Below are 26,762 nucleotides of genomic sequence, written 5' to 3' on the forward strand. Positions count from 1 at the left end.
TTAGAAATGTTCGTCCTTAGTGTGTGTCAACCGCTAACTCAGCATCTTACTCTAAAAGGTAAAACGATGCACATTCTATCCTCAAACATTGTAATATAATCATTTATTTTTATTTGCTTTCAATAAGAAACAGTGCATTGCATTACAAAGTAAATCAACTGATGTATATATCCTTTAGAAAATAAATCTACACAGAAGAAAAAGAGACACAAAAAAATAACCCCAATGTTAAATGGTGAAAGCTATCAGAGATTGATTCCTTGGGAAGCAATAAAAGATTATAATTGTATGTAGATCAAGACTGAGATAAGAAAGATGTAAAGGTTTGTCCCAATCTTTGATTAAGTATGTGTGTAGATATTTGTCCAAGTCTGAGGGTTATGAATTGTTTAGCACTAATGTTGTTCCATTATGTTGCTGGAATCTGAGGTAGGCCAAACTCGTCCACCAGTACTCCATCCTGTGTGCAAACAGCAGAATATTCATATGAATTAAAAATAATTTCTTCATTGTGGAGACATTATGATAAGCAAAAGAAAAGGTAACAAAGTGCAGTGTGTTAAATACTAAAATGTTGCCATTTCATATAGATTTGATTTAATCACTTTGTTTAAAAATGAGATTATGCAGTATTTTTTAAATCAAAATTTATGTAACGAGTTGCGTCTGTTTGGCATTTAATAAAATTATAATCATGAAAAATATTTTCCAGTTGTCAATTTTGTACCTTTTGTTTATTACTGAAATGGGCATAGCACATTGTATTGTGGGATGCATGTATTATTTATTGTGTAAACAAGACTAAACTTTACTCTTATCCCAACAGCCCCATAGAACGGAAACCTACAGATGCGCAAAAGTGTCTTTATCATACCACACAGTGGTCGAGCTGACCAGCACAGCCCTATTGCGCAACAGACAACTTACCGTGCGTTCACACCGCTGCCGGCGAGAGCGTCAAAATTCGCTCTTGCCGCCCTGACAACGACGCTGTAGAAAGCTCCGTGGACGTGCTGCCGCTCTGACGTAGATCGAATGTTTTTTTCTTTTTTTAAACTGTATTTAAAGAGGCCGCAAATCAAACAAGCATGTTGATGGATATACTAACCACAAATAGGGTATAAATTAACTTCATGAAATCGTTTAAATGTGAAAGTAAGAATTAATTGCACACCTGCTGAACAACGAGCGTTCTAGCGCCTATAAAATAGTGTTGCGTGACTTCTTAACAAATTACACATCACTATGAATGATCTTGTCATAAATGATAGAGAAACCCGCACAGCAATGATCAACCTCTCCTACAAATTGCTTGGGAACTAATGTGGTCGGAACCAAAGTTTACAGGCCTGCGTTATCTGGATTTCTCTCAAGCGGAGCACTTCTACATTCTGACTGGTTGCCGCCTGTTGCCGCCGAACCGCGTCATAGCTCATTACCATAAAGTTGAGCTGATTTCAACTCTCCTCGACGCCCAAATCGTCCAAGACGCGCCGCGCCGCTCTCGCCGGAGCTCGCCGCCCGGCTCCCATTGAAAATGAATGACTTCCGGCCAGCTTGACGCTCTCGCCGCCGGCGGTGTGAACGCACAGTTAGGGCCAGATTTACTAAACAGGGCAAATTAGCATGAGAGAGCAATTTCATAAAAGCACAAATGGGACTGTCAACACTCAAATTAAAGTACACAGCCGGATAAGTTCCATAATCACCAATGAAATCTACCAGTTTTTTTAGGCATAAATAATGCCGCAAACACCAGTAAATTTACAAGCGCAACTGTTCTAAATCACCTTGCATTTACGTACTCTCCTCCCATAAATTTTGCGCCTGAAAGGGGAATTCCTACAAATACATATGCAACAAGGTTCGCTGCAAAATAACATTGTCCATGCCTTTTCAGCGCTAAATTATCACTGCACGTCTTTAGTAAATCCTGACAGTAGTTTTTAATGCAAAAAGAGGGTTTGTGCTAGGGCAAGCTGTTAGTAAATCTGGCCCTTAGAGCTGTGAATTGTATTTTTTATTTTTGATAACGAATAAGCTGTGATGTCAAGTTAGCAATGCAAAATGTAACTGACATGTTTGTGTGTGCGTGTATATTTGAATTCAAATTCTGTGCTTGAATATTTCACAGAAAATTGTGTATTTTCTGGTAATTAAATGAAGATAATGTATACTTAATGAAATTTTTTGTCAAACAAAGCTGCACAACTGAGCTTTATTTTATATTAAAATTAGAACATGGAAGAAAAATTTATATAATAACTTAAAGGACAACTCCGGTGAGAAATGAACCTAGGTGTAATTAACAGATGGTTACAGACTAGATCGTTCTCTGGGATGCGTTTTCATGGAAATCGAATGTAAAGAGTTGTATCTCTAAAAACAGATTAGCTTATAACACTAGTCTATGGGACACCGGGTAGTGAAATTAAATCGCTAATTAATACCACTAACAAGGCTCAAAATAGCCTCACACTAACACAGTAGCATAATGAGGGTCCCTACATGCAAACCGAAGCATTGAGAACTTTGTAAGTGTACAAACAGTTTAATAAGAAGATACTTTATAAACACAGCGTATAACGCGTTCAGGCGACATCTTGGAAAACAGTCTCGACTCGTGGATCGATTCCGTGAATGCGTAATGCACTGTGTTTATAAAGTATCTTCTTATTAAACTGTTTGTACACTTACAACGTTCTCAACGCTCCGGTTTGCATGTAGGGACCCTCATTATGCTACTGTGTTAGTGTTCATTTTGAGCCTTGTTAGTGGTATGAACTAGCGATTTAATTTTAATACCCTGTGTTTACCCTGACAGACAAGCGCTATAAGCTGATCTGTTTTTAGAGATAAAACTCTTTACATTCGATTTTCATGAAAACACATCCCAGAGAACAATCTACTCGGTAACCATCTGTTAATTACCCCTAGGTTAATTTCTCACCGGAGTTGTCCTTTAAATAAATTTAAGATAGTTTATAATTATTACATTAGTCTTAGTATTATTCAGGGTATCTGCAGGTTTTACCAAGTCAAATTTAAGACTTAAGACCTTTTTAAGACCATTATGAATAAAATTTAAGACCTATATTGCGCAATAAAAAACCATGCATAGGAAATGCAGAACCACTCAATTACTTAAATTAAGGATTAGCATATATATATATATATGCACATGCTAATCCTGGTGGATTAGGAATGTATGTGTGTATGTGTGTATATATATATATATATATATATATATATATATATATATATATATATATATATATATATATATATATATATAATTTTTTTTTGTTTTTTTTGTTTTTTTGTGGTGGTCACTTTCATACATTTTTATTTTTTCATAATTAGGATGCAACATTAACCATATTATTATGTTAGATGCACAATAATCACACATGGCAATAAAACTAACAAAATGCATGAATCTTGTTTGTTAGGCATATTACAAAAACAAAAAAGGCTGGTCGCTTGGGGTGGGAAATATGACCAACATCTTAAAAGTAAACCACAGCAATAAGCAATTGCTTAATATAAGTAAAACGTTTTCAAGTAATTACGTAATCGGTCAGTAATAAAATATATACTTATGAACAAATGACAATAGGACAAATAAATACAACATAAAGATGCATATCTACAAAGAGGAACACTCCACCGTTTTTAGAAATAGGGCTTATTCAATTTCTTTAGACATTTAGATATGTGGGCAAATGCATTTGTCTCAGTGCATGCATTGTTTTAGTTTGGCAGGGTCGCTGCTAGCTTAGCTTAAAATGCATTTCCCCACATACCTCACATATCTAAATGTAGCAAAGAAGAATAAACCCTATTTCTAAAAAAGTTGGAGTGTTCCTTTAAGTGTAAGTGCTGTTTTCCCCGTTTGTGTTGTTGTTAAGCTATATATATTCGTTTGCTTTCACTTTGAGAACTTACTAATGCCCAGATCCAGTACTAACTGACACTTCCCAAACTTTTTAACTCAAATCAGGATATAGACATATGCATAATGGGTATATTTGATCGTTTAAAAGTAACGTAAGGCTAATGAGCATGGAAATAACACATTCAATACACTCGCGCGAGCGCTGACAGGCAGCAAACACACGCAGCCAGACATCGGAGTTCGGAGTGTACATCACTGTTATTAACTCTATTTAGTGCAATCGGGTATATTATACTTTTATTTGGTCATTATGCAAGATTGTGAGAAAGATTCGCCTTCGCGTTCACGATCGCGGAACTGCAAGAACCGTCAGACTCAGCTGAAGAATAAAATCCGTTTTATGCGTCTGTGGGGTACGATCAGAAAGAGGCTCGTGCCAATAACACGAAAGCTGATTGGCTGCAATATAAGTGGCATGCTTGCCTAATTTGTAGTTGTAATAGAGCGAACAATAGTTGGTCTAGCGAAAGAAAGAACTACAAACACCACGGAACACACACACAAACACCCGTGCGCGTGCTGCGGGAGGCGAGAGCATTTCAATGAGGAAGCGTTACATGGACGTAGGAAAATTAAGACCTGTTTAACATTATTTAAGACCTAGAACGCAGTGCTTCCGCGAATTTAAGACTTTTTAAGGCCTTATATTTTGATTATGAAATTTAAGACTTTTTAAGACTCCGCGGGGACCCTGTTATTATTACACTGAGATGTCTCTAAACTCTACTGTACAATAGTGATATATTTCTCAAGTTAAACTGTACTTTTATTTTGACGGGTTGCCGTGTATACTTCGGAGTTTCTGTATGTATGACTTGACGGTATTTTTTTCTCAAATGAAACGGTAAAATGCAGATGAAGTGACTTAACTCTCAGAGCTGCTCTGGAGATGACGGACATGCGTTTGTCGTCATATGAGGGAAACGCGATTGTCATGCGCAATTACATGTGTGTGTATGTGTAGGGTAAATAAACTGTAGGTCAGCGCCATTCATCACACAAACACGCAGGACACTCAGGATTTGTAAATAGTATTTTTGCTGTTTAAAATTCACAGACACTAGTCTATATCACTAGATGCAATCTCAGGTACCGAAATGTGATACCGATTGATTTAATGTGAATCTGTACTCGGTAGTACCGACGTAATTCGGTCGGTGCCCTTAAAAGTACTGCGTTCGGTACCCAAATTTAGTTATCTTGAATGATTGCCTAAAGCCTTTATACTTTCGTCTGGCACCGCAGTTCGAGCCTCCGCTGACTGTACGCGCATCTCCCCAAATGGATGAGGCATTTACTTGACGTTCAGACTGAAACCATATTATACCACTGATTTAGATGTGCAAAGTGGTTGCCTGTGTGATGAGATGTACTAATATCCATCTGCTCAGGCAGATTCGGCTCAAAGTCGAGCATATTCGGATGCAGAGGCGTGCGCTGTTGCAATGACATCATTTTTGCAGTTTTTCTGCAAAGGGACCAGGACTACTGATCCATGTAAAGGAAAGAATGAATGGGACCATGTATCGGGAGATTTTGAGTAAAAAACTCCTTCCATCAGCAAGAGCATTGAAGATGAAACGTGGCTGGGTCTTTCATCATGACAATGATCCCAAACACACCGCCTGGCAACGAAGGAGTGGCTTAGTAAGAAGCATTTCAAGGTCCTGAAGTGGCCTAGTCAGTATCCAGATCTCAACCCCATAGAAAATCTTTGGAGGGAGTTAAATCCGTGTTGCCCAGCGACAGCCCCAAAACACCACTCCTCTAGAGGAGATCTTCATGGAGGAATGGGCCAAACTACCAGAAACAGGGTGTAAAATCTTTGTGGCGAGTTACAGAAAACATTTGACCTCCGTCATTGCAAACAAAGGGTATAAGAAAGTATTGAGATTAACTTTTGTTATTGACCAAATGCTTATTTTCCACCATAATTTGCAAATAAATTCTTTAAAAATCAGACAATGTGATTTTCTGGATTTTTTTCCTCATTATGTCTCTCATAGTTGAAGTGTACCTATGATGAAAATTACAGCCCTCTCTCATCTTTAAGTGGGAGAACTTGCAAAATTGGTGGCTGACTAAACTTTTTTGCCCCACTGTATGTGTATGGTATTAACACAAATTACGTGTGTGTGTGTGTGTGTGTATATATGTATGTATATATATATATATATATAATATATATATATATATATATGAAAAGTGTATATTTCTTTAAACATGTATACCCGGTTAGTGGTTTTGTCTCTCGGCACTCCCTCTGGTATAGCTGGAGCAGAAGAAGCCTCATCCAGATATGAATTGTCTTCATCCAGAAGGAGTTCATCACCAAGTGCATCCAGCTCTTATGGTACAAACAAATAAATCACATGTAACACCAACATTATTATGTTTTGTAGTGAACAAAGTCATTTATTAGAGAAAGACCCCAAATCACTACTAAACTAAATTTAAAAAGCTAAATGCACAAAACTACCTCAACGCCTGTTTCAACTAACCTGCCTCCAGGTCATCTTCATCAATATCTGGTGTCCCGTAGCTGCGACTAAGAGCTTCTTGTACTTCATTAGCATCCTCCATCATGTCCTCCATCTGGTCTTGCAGATCCTGCAGCATAAGCACCAAAACTTTTCTTATACATGCATAAAAAATGTAATCAGTTCATACAATTTTATAGTGAAGAGATGGAATAAATCTTACCTCTATCTGATCAATTTTAATATTCTTGTAGGCTTTTTTCATTTCTTTGGCACCAATTTTCATTGCATCCACCTATTTTAAAAACATTAACGTACATGCACAGAAACAAGTAGGCTTGCATCATTGGCTGATGTTGAAAATCACATAAAAGGGAAATAAGTTCAATTTCTTATTAATAATTTTTATTATAAGTCTTATTTTTATTCTTATGACATTCTTACAGTGGTCTTGGTGTCTTTTAGTGTCTGGATGGTGTAGTTTGCTTGTTCCATGTTAAATGACTGCTGCATCAACTGATCTCTCTGCCCCTCATACCTGGAAGTACAACAATTTCCCTCAGTGTCTTAGATGTTTCAAATGCACTCAACCACAACTAAAATTAACTTTATATTAACTTACTTTATATATTCTTCGGAACACAAATAAAATAAAATAAATTGTTGAAATCCAATGGCTCAGAATGTCATTTTTTTTCTCTCAAGACCCATAAAAGGCACTAAAGATGTTACAAAGTTCATCTCACTACAGTGGTTCTACAATAATTTTATGAAGCGACGAGAATATTTTTTTTAACAACCTAAGTCTGTCCTTCGGATGAGACGTTAAACCGAGGTCCCGACTCTCTGTGGTCATTAAAAATCCCAGGATGTCCTTCGATAAAGAGTAGGGGTGTAACCCCGGCATCCTGGCCAAATTTGCCCATTGGCCTCTGTCCATCATGGCATCCTAACAATCCCCATATCCTGATTGGCTTCATCACTCTGTCTCCTCTCCACCAATCAGCTGGTGTGCGGTGAGCATTCTGGCGCAAAATGGCTGCCGTCGCATCATCCAGGTGGGTGCTGAAGCTTTACTAAGCAATGTTTTGAAATCGGCCATCACTATATAAGTCATTATTTCGTTTGTTTTTTGTGCTCACAAAAACTATTCTTGTCGCTTCATAAAATTATTGTAGAACCACTGTAGTGAGATGGGCTTTGTAATGAAGTATTTAGAGCCTTTTATGGGTCTTGAGAGGGGAAATTACATTGGAGCCATGGGATTTCAACTAAAAAAAAAAAAAAAAATTGTGTTCCAAAGAGGAACACTTACGGTCTTATGGGTGTCAAACGACATGAGGGTAAGTAATTAGTGACAGAATTTTCATTTTTGGGTGAACTAACACTTTAATGCTGGTTCTGATACAAACGGGTCACAATACACAGTGCATCAATATTTTTGGCATATGGGGCTGCATTGCCGCAGACCAGTCAGGGTGCCCATGCTGAATCCTGTCCACTGTTGAAAGCACCAACAGTGATGCGTGTGCCCATATAGTATATACGTGTGTGTCACTTAGCAAGGCAAGGCAAGTTTATTTATATAGCACATTTCATACACAATGGCAATTCAAAGTGCTTTACAGAAGCATCGATTCACTCCGGGTTTTCCATGCATATTTGTCGATGGCTAACTTTTGAGTTCTCTGACCACGGAAACCCCTGCAATTACGGTTTCCCCAGAGATTAGAAATAAAGGGAAATTTTGCAGTTTTTTGTGTGCAAATTCTACAGGACAGAAAACGTGACAGCATAAATGGTTCTTTAAAAATCTTACCAACTGTTTTGAACAATCAAAAGTATGACAAATTTATTAAACCCACAAAACTCATGATTTTACAGTATGAAAATGTTGAAAATAATATAATATATAATAATAATACAAAAATTATCATAAATTTACAAGAAAAAATCATCACGGAAAAACCGGGGGCCGGGTTAGCCAGGGTGGACTGTAGGCTATTTTATATATATACACACATATATGACTAAATTAATATCTTCTCCTCTGTCAGCCATTGTGATTTGAAAAAAAAAAAACACTATTAACTATTAAAGTAACTTTGTGGGTGGGTCTCGGCGCTGTTGCTATTTTCCCCGCGGGATAAATGGCTCTTGCGCCCGGCGCAAATCTAAAATGGGTTGGTCTGAAGTAGCTTCATTATTCATAGGTGTGGTTTGGGCATAACGTGAATAAACCAATCAGAACGGCATCCAACATTCCCTTTAAAAGCAGGTGCACAAGTTCCATTATGGATTGCTATTATTATGGCGTATTTACCAGGCGCACGTTCTTGTAAGAGCAGCCCTTGCGAAACAAAAATATATTGCAGTATATTGGAAAATTTCATGCAATACATTAGGCAATATATTCACATATATGGGAATTAATATTTATATTTTTCAATATATTGCTATATATTGAAAGCGGCAATCATTTGTATATTTTACAATATATTACATGAATATATAATATATTTTATAATACCATCAATATAGTATTCCATATATTTACAATATATTAAAATATATTTCAAGTAGCCTAATATATTGGTAAATATATTTTCCTTTCGTAAGGGAGTGAAAGACAGAGAAGTTGTGTTGTATGTGTATGGGAGAAACCCACGCACAATAGCGTCGGTTAAACAGTTTTTTCAGTTTTTCAGTCGATTTTTTTGCTGGTTCTTGACGGACAAACCAATTTGTCAGACGTCCTTATATACATATATGTCTTGCAACTATTGGGCAAACAGGTATGATACTTAATTACTACAATTAGCCTGAATAATTTATGCTAGATTATAAAAATAAATAAATAATAAAGCTAGATTTATGCCTATTTTTTCACATCTTCGTGGCACACCACAATGTGTTAATATTTTTTTTAGTGTAACAATTTATGATTTGCAAAAATAACTGTTGCATCTGTGTAGATTTCATGAGCAAAGTGTATGTGCACACTATACATTATGGTCAAGCATGTGCCCTTAAAATAGCATAATGAACAACGCGCAACTGACTTTAGACTAGGTTTTTTCTGGTCAGTGGCGCAATTGTTTAATGGAACAGCAAAATAGCACCAGGGATCGTTTGCGCCGGAACACGCCTCTTTTTTTGCGCTGAACCGCCCAGGGAGCGCAAGTTCATTCACTAGTTTAGCGACGTGCTTCTGTGGAGGGAAAAGCGAGCTTTGCGCGGGTGCAAAAGAGGAATGACACATGTGTCGGTGTACAAAGTCAATTGCGCTGGGTGCAAGATAGGGCCCTAAATATTCGGATAGAATATATATAAAAAAAATAAATAAAAAAAAGTCATTTTTTTTTTTTCATATCAAACTTCTGGCTAAGAATAAGTTTACAATAGGCTACTTTTTATTTCTTTTATTTTTGTTCTACCGTGTCTGTGTAAATCAGTCAAGGCAGCAGAACTACACGATTACTCTTCACATTATTTCAAAATCAAATCAAATCACCTTTATTTATACAGTGCTTTTTACAAATGTCCAATTGTTTCAAAGCATATTTTAACATAACCATTAGGCTGCTATTTTAATTGTTATAAAAACTGATAAATGTACCTTAAGTTTGTATTGCAACTAAACTTGTGTCATTCAATGACAAGGAAAATAAAAACTGCTCTTTTAAAGAGAATTAATGCCCCCCACCCTCACCCCACATTAATATTTTAAAGGTCCCATGGCATGAAATTTGATTTTTATGAGGTTTTTCAACATTATTAGGAGTTCGCCTAACCTGAATATTTTCCCCAAGTGGTTTGAAAAATTTAGATCGGTGTAAAACAAGTTGTGGCTGTCTTGCTCTGCCTTTGAGAAAATGAAAGCTCAGACGAGCTGATCTTGAATTTGAATTGCTGGCCCCACTTTATATTAGGTGGCCTTAAGTACTTACATCAAAAAATAAGCACAATGTACTTACTGTGTTCTAACTGTATTGCAAAGCACATTTGCTGATATTGAGGTGGACACGGGTAAAGCTAGGGACAGGTGTGGTGGTATGGGTTAGTTTAAGGTATAAGGTAAGTGTCAACAGTGTAATTACAAATGTAACTACAGAAATTAATTACAGACGTAATTACATGCATGTATTTTTAAAATGTAAGTACAATGAAAAATCATGTATGTACACAATAAGTGCATCGTATCAAATGATTAATTAAAATGTTAGTACATAGTAGTTAATTCCACCTAATATAAAGTGGGTCCAAATTTCTTTCTAAATTGTTTAATACTGTCAGTCCCAGCGATGGCCATCTTCGTCATCAGTGAATCAAGCCAGTGACTAAAACAATCAACTTTACGTCATTTCTGTTAGTAGCATGAAACGAAACAAAAAAAAAGCATGCACTCTCCCTGAGGGAAGGCGTGATCAAAAAGAGAAGTTGTCTTTAAGTAATGCAGTTAAATAAAAATAAATAAAAAAACCTTTAAATTTAAGTAACTTGTAAGTAACTTTTATAAACTCATTATTCATACATTTAATTGAAAAATATGCATTTTAATTTATTCATACATGGTTGCAACAACATTTAGTTCAACATTTTAAGTGTCATTGTTTTTTGTTTAAAAATGATTGACTGAAATTGTAAAGACGTTCAGTTGCTTTAAAATTGTATGCCATCTATGTATCTTCCTGACAAAAGCCGAAATAAACTGAGAGGAATATTTCAAACGGAGGGAATGGAAATAATTAATTATATGCAAAACCGGGAAAAAAACGAAATTCATTGCACGATATTGAACCGTGAATGCCATACCGAACGGTAATATTATATTGAGCATCATGACATCCCTAATATATATATATTTCACTATTCTATGTGGATTGATGTAGATAAAACCTGAAGGTGTTTGCTTGGAGCAGGAGGCTGATCACATGGATGTGATTATAAGTCACAGTCATCGTGTCACCAACTGGCAGTAGGGTGTTTTAGCATGCTTAATTTCATGAAATTTGAGCTGCCGGCTGTTAGACATAGGCACAGACTAAAAAATGGTTCTGTGGGGGGGGGTCTTAGTTTTATCTACAGTCAGACTCTACATGTTATTATTCTCAGTACTGTTATTAGCTCTGTTCACTAGAAGTCGACTTTGTGACAAAAAGTGTTTTTTTTTTGTTTGCTTTTAAGTGACAAAGCACCTTTTTTTTGTAAAAGTGTTTAAGTGAATTTGGGTGAATGGTGGCTCTATAACACTAGCTGAATATTGGCATGTAGGTTATGGCTTGAAGATATTTTTTTATTGGTGTTAGGATGTTACATGTTCCTACCAAATGTAATTTTTGTATGGAAAATTTGATTTTAAATAGACAGCAACACATTTATCACAGACATCTTGTCTGGTTGCTTGACAATTGCTTTTGAATATTATTTAACAGTTAAAATCACATTAAATAAACAGAATTATTTCAGATTTCTTTGCACATTAAATGTATAAAAGCCAGACAGATTAACTGGTTATATACATTTTTGTGTCATTCAAACTGATATCTTCAGAGATTTCTTATCCAGTGTTAATACCTTCATCTCTTTTAAGAAGTAAAATATCAGAACTTTTGCAATTATTGTGCCATGCTTCCTGCAACCAGAGTGTGGCGATATTACTGTGAACTATAATAATTAAATATATGGCCCAATTGACCAAAATAGTCATAATTATGATTTTAGCCCTAATCAAGCAGCCCTCATATCACACCCAGATAAGACTTAAAACAACCTAGCAAAAGGGCATTTCCCTGGCAGAGATGAATGTTTTACCTTGAAATAAGTTTTTTTTTTTTTTTAGAAAAACACACCAGCACCACCAACAGGCACCAAGGTGTGAGGGCCTGATCAATTGTGCTTGCAGCTTTACTTACAGTTCAGACAGAGCGTATACAGAAATGAAGCATGACAAACAGGATGGGTACTTACATTCTCTTCTGTTTGAGGACCCGCATAGCTTTCTGTTTTACCATGTTCTAGAAAATAAGCAGAAAAAAAAAAAATCATTATTTCTTTCAATGCTTGCATTATCAGGCCAGATCTTAATACACCGAGTGGTGTGTGGCGCTTTGTTGACAACATGACTGAATGTTTCTTTTTTTTTTTTTTTATTAAAGGAATAGATCACCACTTTTTTTTTAAATGTCAAATCAAAATAATATTTTTTTTTTTTTTAATGCAAGGATTAAAATTGTCATAAAAAATTGTCATTACACTAATGGTTGTTAGCTTTTTAATTATATTATCCAAAGGTGCATCAGATGGCAAACCATTCGACAGGAGAGGCTTAGGAGCCTATTTAAAGGGAATCATTGTGGAGGAGTTTGGTCAAACTATGGCACCGAATTCATAGGTGAAAACTTAAGTCCCCTGGCTACCATGTCGGGGGCTGCAATTCAAAATAAATTTTGCCTGCCATAACAGCAAATTCAGCAGATTTTAGATGTTGGACCAACTTTGTCGAGACAAACTGGAGCTACCCCCTCAGCCCTGAAATCCAGCTGCTGGTGGCTCTCCTCTTTCTTTCTTTTTTCTCCGCAGTAGCAGCTGATTATGTTTCGCTTGTTGCGTTTTTAATTGAGTAGGCCATCCAATAACAGAAATTAGTTATGTACACAATAATGTGATGCAGCTGCTGGGCAGTCATCCCTGGTTGTGGAGTAAATCAAGACACTATGGAAAATGTATTATAATAATAAAAATTACTCTTTCAAACTGCCAGTTGGTGTAGCGGGTTTACTCATGATGCGATTGAGCATGAGATTGCTGGCTCGTGCATTTATTTCAGAATTATGTAAAATTTAGTTGCAATTTTGTATTATAAATGGAAGTTCAACTATTTCTGAAGTGCTTCTTTTATAAAGAACCTCATTTTTTTCACATAACGCAGTGAAACAGCCCATGCATAGAGTAAATAATCGATTCTTGAGCAATCGAGCCAATTAGGCACCGCCGTCACGAACAGCACACGCTAATGTCACACTTAAGAAGGTATACCTTAAGCAACCTCCTAAGGTATCGTTCGGGGAACACGCCTAGAAATGGGATACCTTCAGTGAAGTTATACCTTTAGAGTCTTTGTAGCGTGCTAAGAGACAACGTTATCGGGAAATGCAACCCTGGTCATGTTCAGAGAGTGAGTTTCTATGGCTACATACATACCCTGAAAGTTACCTCTGTTTTTGGTACCGAAAGTTGAGGTTATCGGCTAACTTGATCTTAAACATACCTGGGTATGACACACAACCTGTTTACTGTAATACCCCGGAGTATGAGTGCAAGTATAAATTGATTTTGTGAGTTATAGAAAAAGGAATGATTTTAGCAGATAACATTCAATCTGTCCCTCACAGATAGCTTCATGTGGACTACTTATATGGTGCATTGTGTGTGTGTGTGTTATTTTTATGATATGCAAGTAAACAAAATAGTCACATTTTGGAGTGAACAATTCCGTTAATGTTTATACAGAAAACTATAATTCTAAAAGTCTAAAGCCAAATTTTACCTTTGATGGGCCATCCCTCATTTTCTTCATCTGATCTTTGTATTTCATCAGTTCGGCATCAAGTCTGGCTATCTTCTTGTCAACGGACTCTGCTCGTGAGTCGACCTAGATTTTAGTAAGACAAAGAAACACATCATATATGATATAACATACATACATAATTAACTATACCAGCCTTAATGTTAAATGTAGAAAAAAAATGGGATAGTGTTAGTCACTGATCTCAAAGAAACCAGCAAGACTGGTTCAAATTTACACAACCTCAAAACAAGCCTTTTGTCCCTAGTAACACAACTTTCAGCACAAATGTGTGTATTAAAAAAAAACCAACCATGTCAACAACTATAAAAATAACAACATAAATGTATCATGTGATGTTTATCTATATGGACAGCGTATTTTTTTACAAACCTAACTTACATGACACAGCAGAACACATTTCAGCTATTCACACTCAACATAATCAAATGTCAATACTGACAGCTCAGGTAGAGATTTAAGCACAAATTAAGCCATTCCAGCGTTCAGGACAAAGTTCTTTTGTTTTGTTTTTTCAGTCTCAAAAGTTAAACAGAACAAACACATACACCTGATATACAGTCCGTGAGGTTCGGTGGTGGTCCTTTTGGTTTCCCTCGTCCGAAGATACGATTCATCTCGAGACTATTTTAAACAAACAAACAAAATTTAAAAAAGAAGAAACCAGTCTCTATTCCTTCGCCCGACAACAAAACAGCCTGAAAAAGGAACCCGGAAGTACCGACGTCATTACGTCCAGTGACGTGTTCCACTCCACTTTAAGACAGGCACTTGCAAACTTCCCTAAGCGCTTCCCCTTGGGGGAATCCCCGCCGCCATTTTGAAGTGCGTTCTACTTTGTGAAGTGGACAAGGGAAGTTTATATGGACAGACCCTTGCTCCCTCGATTTTGACCGAGTGAGTCTACCATATGTACACTTCAGGCAGCTTCATATACCACAATGCAACGCGATTGTGACGTCACCGCATATCGCGTTTAATTTACCCCACCACAAACAACTCTATATTTAAAAAAAAAAACATTTAAAACAACCCAAATACATCCATATACATATAGAATGCTGCATTAAACAATTTTGTAAAGGAAAAAAATAAATAATAAATCAACTCCATAGTGGATTCGAAGTGATCAAGGGCTTAGGGCGTTCCAAGCCTGCAGTCTCCCTCTCATTTACTGAAGCTTTCGCGCCTCGATCGCCCCCCGGTGACCGGTCCCAGTATAGCCGCCCCTCTGTGATTTCTAATGGACGCGAGGCAAACTAAAAAATACAATTACACTTCAAAAATGTTCCCCCAAAGGTAGTTTATGTCACTGAAGGCAGTTATCATCACGATGATTTCATTTCAGGTGTTCGTTTTAAAAATAAGTTTAGTTTGAGTTAGTTATTTGATGCTATAAAAACGGGGGGTGTGACGTCATGATTGACAGCTGAGACTGACGGCTTCTCTGAGTGAAGTTGTCACTGAGGCACTAACGGACTTTTTTCGACATTTTTGGGAGCAGATTAGAGCTTTAGCTTTAATTTCTACATTTCCATAACTGTTTATTTCACACCAACATAATTAATTGTTCTGCATCTGCGAGAGTGTGGGCGGGCTTTTGATATCGCGACTGTACTTCCTGCTCTACTTCCTGCGCTCTACTGCGCAACTCCGGTCCCGAAATCGCTACTGCGCAGACTCGGTCCCAAGATGTCCGCGCCGTGCAAGGCTGCCTGAAAGCTTCAAATATGACAAGCGGAAACGGATGATGTCGAGTCGTCCATATTTTTTTACGGTCTATGGGGCGTTCCAGTTCAGTCCATTGCAAAGTTTCCGCCAGTAGTGGGCACTCATGCAACGTAGTCAATGACGCACATCCGAGTGAACGAGACGGAGGGAAGTTTGCGAGTGAAGGGCATGATAAAAACGAACTGTGCTGCGTTCCACTCCACTTTAAGACACGCACTTGCAAACTTCCCTAAGCACTTCCCCTTGGGGGAATCCCTGCCGCCATTTTGAAGTGCGTTCCACTTCGTGAAGTGGACAAGGGAAGTTTATATGGACAGACCCTTGCTCCCTCGATTTTGACCGAGTGAGCGAGTCTACTTCATATGTACACTTCAGGCAGCTTCATATACCACAATGCAACGCGATTGTGACGTCACCACATATCACGTTTAATTTACCCCACCAAAAACAACTATAACTATTTTTAAAAACATTTAAAACAACCCAAACACATCCATATACATATAGAATGCTGCATTAAACAATTTCGTAAAGGTAAAAAATAAATAATATATCAACTCCATAGTGGATTCCAAGTGATCAAGGGCTTAGGGCGTTCCAGTTCAGTCCATTGCAAAGTTTCCGCCAGTAGTGGGCACTCATGCAACGTAGTCAATGACGCACATCCGAGTGAACGAGACGGAGGGAAGTTTGCGAGTGAAGGGCATGATAAAAACGAACTGGAACAGCATAACGCCCGTTTCACACATACTCCGTCTACAGTGCGTGTGCCGTGCGTTGCAGGAGCCCCACACCCTGTAGTGCTGTCACATATGCTGCGTTTGCAGTCCGCAACTGATCCGCTGTTGCATACCACAAAAACAGCGTTTATTCATTTTTTTTTTTAAATTTAAAATCCAAAAGTTTTTACTGAACATGCCTCGTCAGAATTCCAATTCTCTTTGTTTACTCTTTAAAGAAGTCAAGTTACGTAGCCTACTACATTTAAACAACATTTTATTAAACTCATTTATTCATATTTATATACTTTAGACATTTAAACATAGGTTATAGCCTTAAACAAACATTTTAAATTAGAAACTTACAATAGTCTATTCAAAAACAGCCAACTCTCGTCTTTTCTTTCGTTTTTACACCCTTTTAAAAGAAATCCTGCAGGTCAAAAAGAACTTTGCTTTTCACCTCCAAGAAAGTACGAGTGCTTGCTATCCATTATGGCACATTTTTTTACCTAAATACCAGGTAAGGTGTCATTTTGTTGCTTTACTTGAGAAAAAAAGCCATGTGTTGACTTTGAAACAAGAACATATTTTAAATATCTGTGGTGAAATTACTAGATTTTCGTGTCAGTACATGTTTATTTTAATGCGAACAATGTTCTATCACTTTAATGCAGCAACGCAGCGCAGTAAAAAATAGACTCGGTACGAAAACGATCCGTGCACTGCTGCAGACGCAAAGCTCCTGACGGACAGCATCCGCGTGCGGTGTGAAAGCTGTCATCCGTTAAGCCGCCTTTCCACTGCACACGACTGTCGGACACGACTGTCGGAGTTTGCCCCCTAGTGGCAGTCGCACGGAAATGTTATTATGATCGTACACTGCAACATGGGAGAGATCTTTCGGTCTCATTTGTATGATACTTCTCTAGAATCATATCGTGCGTCTTTTAAGTGTTTTTTTTTTATTCTCTGATCTGTTCATTCTTCCAACAGCTATAGGACCAGACCAGCCGCCTCAAACTAGTAAACTAGATCACATAAGTTAAACTACTAAGGTGAACTGTAATTCACTCTCACAGACACACACACACACACGAGCGGCACAGCGATCGTTAAGCCGCCTTGCCACTGCACACGACATTCGGACACGACTGTCGGAGTTTGCCCCCTAGTGGCAGTCGCACGGAAATGTTATTATGATCGTACACGGCAACATGGGAGAGATCTTGTGGTCTCATTTGTATACTTCTCTAGAATCATATCGCAACCTTCTCATATACGGTAGACAAAAACATGATGACACACTGCGTCTTTTAAGTGTTTTTATTTATTTATTCTCTGATCTGTTCATTCTTCCAACAGCCATAGGACCGGACCAGCCGCCTCAAACTAGTAAACTAGATCACATAAACTACTAAGGTGAACTGTGATTCACTCTCACACACACACACACACACACACACGAGCGGCGCAGCGATCGTTACACAAGAGCCAGACAGCAGCCGCTGACCTATCTAATATCAGCACTAAATAACACCGTTTACTCTTATTCACACATTGAATATAATGATGGTGTGTGTGTGTGTGTTTCAATAACCGGCTGACCCCGACCCATTCGGCAGATTTATTTAGAAAAATATATAATTTAATATTCATCTATTATGCATTTTTAAAAAGGTTGTAAAACAAAATAAAACCTGATAAACAAAAAGAATAATAATTCTCAACTTGCGCGCACACTGATTTGATTAAACAACTTTGGAATACAACACATCCGGTCAGCGTGTCACATACGGAGTAGTCGCTCAAGTTCAAATATTTGAACGCATCCGAAGCTCAAATCGTATCCGTAAATTCTGCATTCGCATATGGTCGGCACCCCATGCAATCCCTGTACAACTCTCCATTGGAAATGAATGACTTCCGGTCCGACGGCGGTCGTTTGTCGTGTGCAGTGGAAAGGCGGCTTTACACAAGAGCCAGACAGCAGCCGCTGACCTATCTAATATCAGCACTAAATAACGCCGTTTACTATTATTCACACATTGAATATAATGATGGTGTGTGTGTTTTAATTACCGGCTGACCCCGACTCATTCGGCAGATTTATTTAGAATAATATATAATTTAATATTCATCTATTATGCATTTTTAAAAAGGTTGTAAAACAAAATAAAACCTGATAAACAAAAAGAATAATAATTCTCAACTTGCGCGCACACTGATTTGATTAAACAACTTTGGAATACATCACATCCGGTCAGTGTGTCGCATACGGTGTAGTCGCTCAAGTTCAAATATTTGAACGCATCCGAAGCTCAAATCAGATCCGTAAATTCTGCATTCGCATATGGTCGGCACCCCATGCAATCCCTGTACGACTCTCCATTGGAAATGAATGACTTCCGGTCCGACGGCGGTCGTTTGTCGGGTGCAGTGCAAAGGCGGCTTAACGATCGCTGTGCCGCTCCGGTGTGTGTGTGTCTGTGAGAGTGAATCACAGTTCACCTTAGTAGTTTAACTTATGTGATCTAGTTTACTAGTTTGAGGCAGCTGGTCCAGTCCTATGGCTGTTGGAAGAATGAACAGATCAGAGAATAAAAAAAAAAACACTTAAAAGACGCAGTGTGTCTTCATGTTTTTGTCTACCGTATAAAAGAAGGTTGCGATATGATTCTAGAGAAGTATCATACAAATGAGACCGCAAGATCTCTCCCATGTTGCAGTGTACGATCATAATAACATTTCCGTGTGACTGCCACTAGGGGGCAAACTCCGACAGTCGTGTCCGAATGTCTTGTGCAGTGGAAAGGCGGCTTAACGGATGACAGCTTTCACACTGCACACGGATGCTGTCCGAAAGTCCGTTCCAGGAGCGTTGCGTCTGCAGCAGTGCACAGATCGTTTTCGTACCGAGTCTATTTTTTACTGCGCTGCGTTGCTGCATTAAAGTGATAGAACATTGTTTGCATTAAAATAAACATGTACTGACGCGAAAATCTAGTAATTTCACCACAGATGCATATCATTTAAAATATTCTCTTGTTTCAAAGTCAACACATGGCTTTTTTTCTCAAGTAAAGCAACAAAACGACACCTTACCTGGCATTAAGGTAAAAAAAATGTGCCATAATGGATAGCACTCGTACTTTCTTGGAGGTGAAAAGCAAAGTTTTTGACCTGCAGGATTTCTTTTAAAAGGGTGTAAAAACGAAAGAAAAGACGAGAGTCGGCTGTTTTTGAATAGACTATTGTAAGTTTCTAATTTAAAATGTTTGTGATTTAAGGCTATAACCTATGTTTAAATGTTTTGCCACTTGTGTGATCTAAATCTAAAGTATATAAATATGAATAAATGAATTTAATAAAATGTTGTTTAAATGTAGGCCTAGTAGGCTACGTAACCTGACTTCTATTACAGAGTAAACAAAGAGAATTGGAATTCTGACGAGGCATGTTCAGTAAAAACTTTTGGATTTTAAATAAAAAATAATGAATAAATGCTGTGTTTGTGGTGTGCAACAGCGGATCAGTTGCGGACTGCAAACGCAGCATATGTGAAAGCACTACAGGGTGTGGGGCTCCTGCAACGCAACACGCACAGCAGACGGAGTATGTGTGAAAAGGGCATAAGACGCGAACTTCCCTATGCTGCTAAGCACCTTCCCCTCGGGAGAATCCCCGTCGCCATTTTGAAGGGCAAGCTTTTTTTTCAGGGATTTCAGAACAGTAAGGCTGCGTCTGAAATCCCATACTATGTGAGTAGGTACTACATTTAAATTAGAACGTACTTCGCTACCATTAAAAAAGTACGTTCTATATAGTATGAATACGGTAGTATGAATGGAGTCGGACGTACTACATGCGTCATGATGGAATTGTCACGTGATAGACGCCGTCATGACAGCGCGGAGATTTAAAGAGCCCATTCCACCGACTGCACAAATTCGCAAGCGATGTTTTTAGATGTGCTTCGCTTTTATCTGCGTTTTTACATCGTTCGAGCTCACAGTCCAGAGGAGGCGGCGGTCAGCTCCTCGCAGGTCACGCATACGTCGAGAGCTTGTGCGGAATTTCTCAAATAATGCAAGTATTATAATTTATTTAGCTTTTAAATATTACCTCAGAAAAAAATGTGTGTGCGTGTCTCTATTAATGGAGCTACAGTTGTCCCTAGAGGCGACACCCACCAACCACTGGCACAATGGCTTAGGCTGAGTTTGAATTTGTGTGCCAAACGTGAAATTCTAGCTACATAATATATTTGAGCTTAATATTTTACAAATTATTTACCTCAAGTGGAAATCCAAAAATTACAGAGATCGTAAAGTCTTCATCTTGTAAACGCTTTAAAAGAAACATATACCGTTAACGTTATTTAACTATTTAAAAGTGATGCCCTATAAATGAGATTGCTAGTATCAAAGTCCCTTTAGATCTTTTTGAAACCTGTGAAAGTTACCTTACCGAAGCTGCTGAAGTTAAACTTCTATCCTCGTGATGACACTATAATAAAAAATATTTTAATGCCTTTCCTTTTGGTGGTGTTTTACGCTCTGTATGGCAAAGTTATGTGATTTTATTTTAAGCTTTGTATCCTACGTATCCATTTGAAAGTTAAATACACAAAAATAAAGCAAATACATTTTAATGGTTTCTGGAGTGTGTGTTTTTTTCTCTACAGTGTAGCACTCGTATTCAGAGTTAGTGTCACAACCGCTGGTGAAGATCCCACCGTCGGCCATCAGAGGTCGCGCTCACCAGAGTACTAACTCACTCATGGACTTCATTTCCCATAATCCCACATGCCGGGACTGATTACCATCCACCTGTTCCCCATCAGCTGGCCTATATATTCTCTGAGCACACACACACACACTGCGAAGTCTTGTTCTGCCCCGGCGACATTTCTGAGCGTTTACCCATTGTTGTTTCTGATCTGCCTGTTTACGAACCTGCCTGTTTATCGACTCTGATTCTTGCTGCCTGCCATTTTGACCTGTGTTTGCCTGGACTCTGGTTATTCGACTGTTTGCTGCCTGCCCTGACCCTTGCCTGGTATGATTAAGATTTACGCCTTGCCTGTGATACTACTGTTAATTCTTGGCTACCGACCTTTGCCTGTTACTACTGTGAGTTTGTGTGTTTCCAATAAACTGCACATGGATCCCAATCCACCTGAGTCCTCATTACAGAAGACTTCGCCAAACACAGATCCAGCAGACTTCTCTCGCTTCACACAAGAGCTCTCCGCACAAGCCAGCCAGCTAATGATGCATCACCAGCAACTCACACGATTGACCAGCATGACGGAGGAACTGGTTAAGGCCGTGCAGAGCCTCCATCTTACACCAGCAACGGCCGATGCACCATTACCACGACAAGAGCCACCAACCGCACCCGTTACAACGGCAATGAGCAGCCCACGTCTGGCGTTCCCTGAAAAGTTTGACGGCACCCCGGCCAAATGCAAGGGATTTTTAATGCAGTGCTCCATCTTTCTGGCCCAACAACCAACCCTGTACTTCACAGACTCTGGTAAGATTTCACTAATCTGTTCACTGCTCACTGGGAAAGCACTTGACTGGGCAACAGCAGTCTGGGACGAACGAACCCGCGAGAGCACTACATATGCCAACTTCATTCAACGCCTACGCATAGTTTTCGACCATGCTGAGGGAGGACGAAGCGCAGGCGAACCGCTGCTCGCCCTCCGGCAAGGGAGAAGTACGGCAGCAGAATTCGCGCTCACTTTCCGCACCCTAGCAGCACAAACCGTGTGGGTAGAGGACACCTTGAAAACCCTATTTCGCCAAGCCCTCAATGAGGAACTGCAGTCAGAACTCGCATGCCGCGATGAGGACAAGAGCTTGGATCAATTCATCGAACTGGCGATTCGCATTGACAACCTCATCCGCTCTCGCCGAGGACCACGAAGTGGTGGCAACCCAATGTTCTCTCAGCCCCTCGACAGCAGTGATGAACCCATGCAAATCGGTCGCACACACATCTCTTCTGAGGAACGAGAGCGCCGCATCCGAAATCATCTGTGCCTCTACTGTGGTCTTTCCGGACATCGCAGAGCCGAGTGCCCGACCCGACCATCGCAACCACAGCCCCGCCGGGTGAGTTTGCTCATTTCCACTGTTTCTCACCACAACTGCCTAGATTTACCAGTCACAGTAACCTACCAGTCTAAAGTAATTACAACCCAGGCATTAATAGACTCTGGAGCTGCAGGCAACTTCATTGATGAAGGTCTGGTTCGTCAACATGAAATACCGCTAAACCCATGCAACCTTCCTCTGGCAGTGGCAGCACTAGATGGGCGCCCCCTGGGGTCCGGACAAGTACAGTTCACCACCACCGAACTTCACTTACAAGTGGGCGCTCTACATACTGAATCCATCCAGTTCTACGTCATTCACTCTCCACACAACCCGATCATTCTGGGCTTCCCCTGGCTACAAGACCACAACCCGCAGATCTCCTGGCAGGATAAGCAGATCACCCAATGGGGTCCTTCATGTCACTCCCGCTGCATCCGTTCTGTCAGGCTTCTACCCATTCGATCTACCAGCATGCACCACACCACGGACTCCACACCAGGTATTCCTTCGGCATACGCGGACCTCTTAGAAGCCTTCAGCAAGACCAAAGCCTCACAACTACCTCCTCATCGCAACACCGACTGCGCCATCGAACTGCTACCTGGTACCACTCCGCCTAGGGGTCGCATCTTTCCTCTGTCTGAACCGGAGGATCTAGCAATGAAAACATACATTCAAGAGGAGCTGGCCAAGGGGTTCATCCGATCATCTACCTCACCTGCTGCTGCGGGATTCTTCTTCGTGGGGAAGAAGGATGGAGGCCTTCGTCCTTGCATTGACTACCGTGGGCTTAACGATATAACGGTCAAGTTCAGATATCCTCTGCCACTGGTGCCCGCTGCCTTAGAACAACTTCGATCTGCCAAAGTATTTACCAAGTTGGACCTTCGGTCTGCCTATAACCTCATTCGCATCCGGTAGGGTGACGAATGGAAAACTGCATTCTCCACTAGTAATGGGCACTATGAATACCTAGTCATGCCCTTCGGCCTGTCCAACAGTCCATCGGTGTTCCAATCATTCGTCAACGACATCTTTCGAGACTTATTGCATCAATGTCTGGTGGTATACATTGATGACATCCTCATCTATTCAAACACCATGGAAGAACACATTCAACACGTACGAACGGTCTTGCAGTGCCTCATCAAGCACCAGCTGTACGCCAAGTCAGAGAAATGTGAGTTCCACCAAACCTCAGTAACATTTCTTGGTTATGTCATTAGCCCAGAGGGAGTGGCGATGGATGAAGGAAAGGTTCGGGCAGTCGTGGAATGGCCTCAACCCACCACTCTGAAAGAGCTGCAAAGATTTTTGGGGTTCGCCAACTTCTACAGGCGCTTTATCAGAGGTTACAGTTCAGTCGCCGCACCACTCACTTCCATGACAAGAGGAGGAGGCAACAAGCTACGATGGTCCGCCGAGGCCTTGCAAGCATTCAGTAACCTGAAGAATAGATTCACATCAGCACCCATCCTGCACCACCCGGACCCTCAACTACCTTTTGTGGTGGAGGTGGACGCCTCTAACACGGGAATTGGCGCCATTCTCTCACAACGGCAAGGTAACCCGCCTAAATTATTCCCCTGTGCCTTTTATTCCAGGAAACTGTCTACAACGGAGCAAAACTATGACGTGGGCAATCGCGAACTTCTAGCCATGAAGGCAGCTTTTGAGGAGTGGCGTCATTGGCTTGAGGGAGCAAGACATCCATTCCTGGTGCTGACGGATCATCGCAACCTCGAGTACTTGCGCTCAGCCAAGAGACTAAACCCCAGGCAAGCTAGATGGGCACTCTTCTTTACCCGGTTTGACTTCTCTATCACCTACATTCCAGGTTCTAAGAACATCAAGGCAGATGCATTGTCACGTCAGTTTGACAGCGCTCCACAGAATACCTTGCAAGACCCAATTATCCCACCCACCCTCATCATCGCTCCAGTTCAATGGGACATCATGTCAGAGATTGCACAGACACACGAGCAGAACCCGCCTCCCGCTGCATGTCCCAACGATCGTACCTTTGTGCCGCCAGGGCTCAGGGAGAAGGTAATTCGATGGGTACACTCCTCGACAAGCTCCGGTCACCCGGGAATCACCACGACAACCAGGCTAATAAGGAACCGATTCTGGTGGGACTCGTTACAAGCAGATGTTGCAGACTTCGTCAATGCTTGCCACACATGCGCCGCAGCAAAGACCCCAAAACAACTCCCAGCAGGTCTATTACAACCACTACCCATCCCTCAGCGTCCATGGTCTCACATAGCTATCGACATCGTTACTGATCTGCCGCCATCTCAAGGTAACACCACCATACTAACTGTGATTGATCGGTTTTCCAAAGGATGTCGACTAATCCCTCTGCCTAAGTTACCCACAGCCTTCGAAACTGCTGAACACCTGCTCCAATACGTATTCAGATACTATGGTCTTCCAGAGGATATTGTCTCGGACCGAGGACCTCAATTTACGTCAAGGGTATGGTCAGCTTTCTTCAGATTGTTAAATGTTAATATAAGCCTCACCTCTGGTTACCACCCACAGTCTAATGGACAAACTGAACGCCTGAATCAGGAGATATCCAAATTCCTCAGAATGTACTGCCAGCAGAACCAAACAGACTGGAGTCGCTTCCTTCCCTGGGCGGAGTATGCGCAAAACTCTATCCTCAAACCTGCTACCAAGTTAACACCATTCCAATGCATTCTAGGATACCAACCACCACTATTCCCATGGTCCGGGGAGCCATCCGAGGTTCCTGCAGTAAACGACTGGATTCAACGCAGCGAGACCATCTGGAACCAAACTCATGTACATCTCCAACGAGCAATAAACAGGGTCAAGGAACAAGCGGACCGTCATCGCCGTCCTCATCCTGACTATACACCAGGACAGTGGGTGTGGTTATCCACTCGGGATCTACGATTACGGCTACCATGTAGGAAGCTCAGTCCCAGGTATGTGGGTCCATTCAAAATAGTCAAACAGATTAACTCAGTGTCATATCGTCTAGAATTACCTGCCACTTACCGCATCTCTCCCACCTTTCATGTGTCTCTGTTGAAACCGGCTGATGGTCCGAGGGTGGAGCAAGAGTCCAGTGAAGCAGGCCCCCCACCGATGATCGTGGATGGCGAGGAGGCTTTTTCCGTGCGGGAGTTGCTAGATTCCAGACGCCGGGGGCGGCAGATCCAGTATCTGGTCGATTGGGAGGGGTACGGCCCGGAGGAGAGGTCTTGGGTCAACTCAGAGGACATTCTGGACCCCAACCTAATCAATGACTTTCATAGGACCCACCCGGAGAAACCGGCCCCACGACCCCGAGGAAGACCCCGGCGTCGGATGTGCGCCCGCGTCAGGAGCCGCTTGCAGGAGGGGGGCTCTGTCACAACCGCTGGTGAAGATCCCACCGTCGGCCATCAGAGGTCGCGCTCACCAGAGTACTAACTCACTCATGGACTTCATTTCCCATAATCCCACATGCCGGGACTGATTACCATCCACCTGTTCCCCATCAGCTGGCCTATATATTCTCTGAGCACACACACACACACTGCGAAGTCTTGTTCTGCCCCGGCGACATTTCTGAGCGTTTACCCATTGTTGTTTCTGATCTGCCTGTTTACGAACCTGCCTGTTTATCGACTCTGATTCTTGCTGCCTGCCATTTTGACCTGTGTTTGCCTGGACTCTGGTTATTCGACTGTTTGCTGCCTGCCCTGACCCTTGCCTGGTATGATTAAGATTTACGCCTTGCCTGTGATACTACTGTTAATTCTTGGCTACCGACCTTTGCCTGTTACTACTGTGAGTTTGTGTGTTTCCAATAAACTGCACATGGATCCCAATCCACCTGAGTCCTCATTACAGTTAGACAGCATATTTCTCAGATACACCTGCAATTAGCTTGTTTCAAAAACCTTCAAAACATACAGAACGCTTTAAAAAAAAATACTCAAGGCCATATATTAAAGGGTAACTAAACCCTAGAACAACTTTTTTTTAGTTAATTATCTGCAAGAATGGAGCTTTATTATTATTGTTCATTGAGTCGAGTAAATGTTTTGACAGTTGGGTTTAAAGTGTTTAAATTCTATAATATATGGTGTAAAAACGTCTTAGTGCTGCCCTCTTAAGGTTGAACGGTGGCTACTGCAGTTGAATTTTCCT

General features: G+C 40.4%; 2 protein-coding genes across 2 annotated transcripts; one reads left to right on the forward strand and one right to left on the reverse strand.

Moving 5' to 3' along the window:
• Positions 1–83: 83 nt before the first annotated feature.
• chmp5b (charged multivesicular body protein 5b) lies at positions 84–14,761 on the reverse strand. Its single transcript, XM_067431217.1, has 8 exons — positions 14,575–14,761; positions 13,988–14,092; positions 12,409–12,455; positions 6,883–6,976; positions 6,662–6,733; positions 6,460–6,568; positions 6,190–6,305; positions 84–460 (listed from the first exon to the last, which is right to left on the reverse strand). The coding sequence occupies exons 1-8, from the start codon at positions 14,641–14,643 to the stop codon at positions 410–412; spliced, it is 663 nt and encodes a 220-aa protein (XP_067287318.1). The 5' UTR covers positions 14,644–14,761; the 3' UTR covers positions 84–409.
• A 6,880-nt stretch (positions 14,762–21,641) lies between these two features.
• lrfn4b (leucine rich repeat and fibronectin type III domain containing 4b) lies at positions 21,642–23,510 on the forward strand. The gene has a single exon (XM_067448787.1). The coding sequence runs from the start codon at positions 21,642–21,644 to the stop codon at positions 23,508–23,510; it is 1,869 nt and encodes a 622-aa protein (XP_067304888.1).
• The last annotated feature ends 3,252 nt before the right edge of the window (positions 23,511–26,762 follow it).

The sequence above is a fragment of the Pseudorasbora parva genome, chromosome 1 (assembly GCF_024679245.1).
Source record: "Pseudorasbora parva isolate DD20220531a chromosome 1, ASM2467924v1, whole genome shotgun sequence".
Classification (NCBI taxonomy): Eukaryota; Metazoa; Chordata; class Actinopteri; order Cypriniformes; family Gobionidae; genus Pseudorasbora; species Pseudorasbora parva.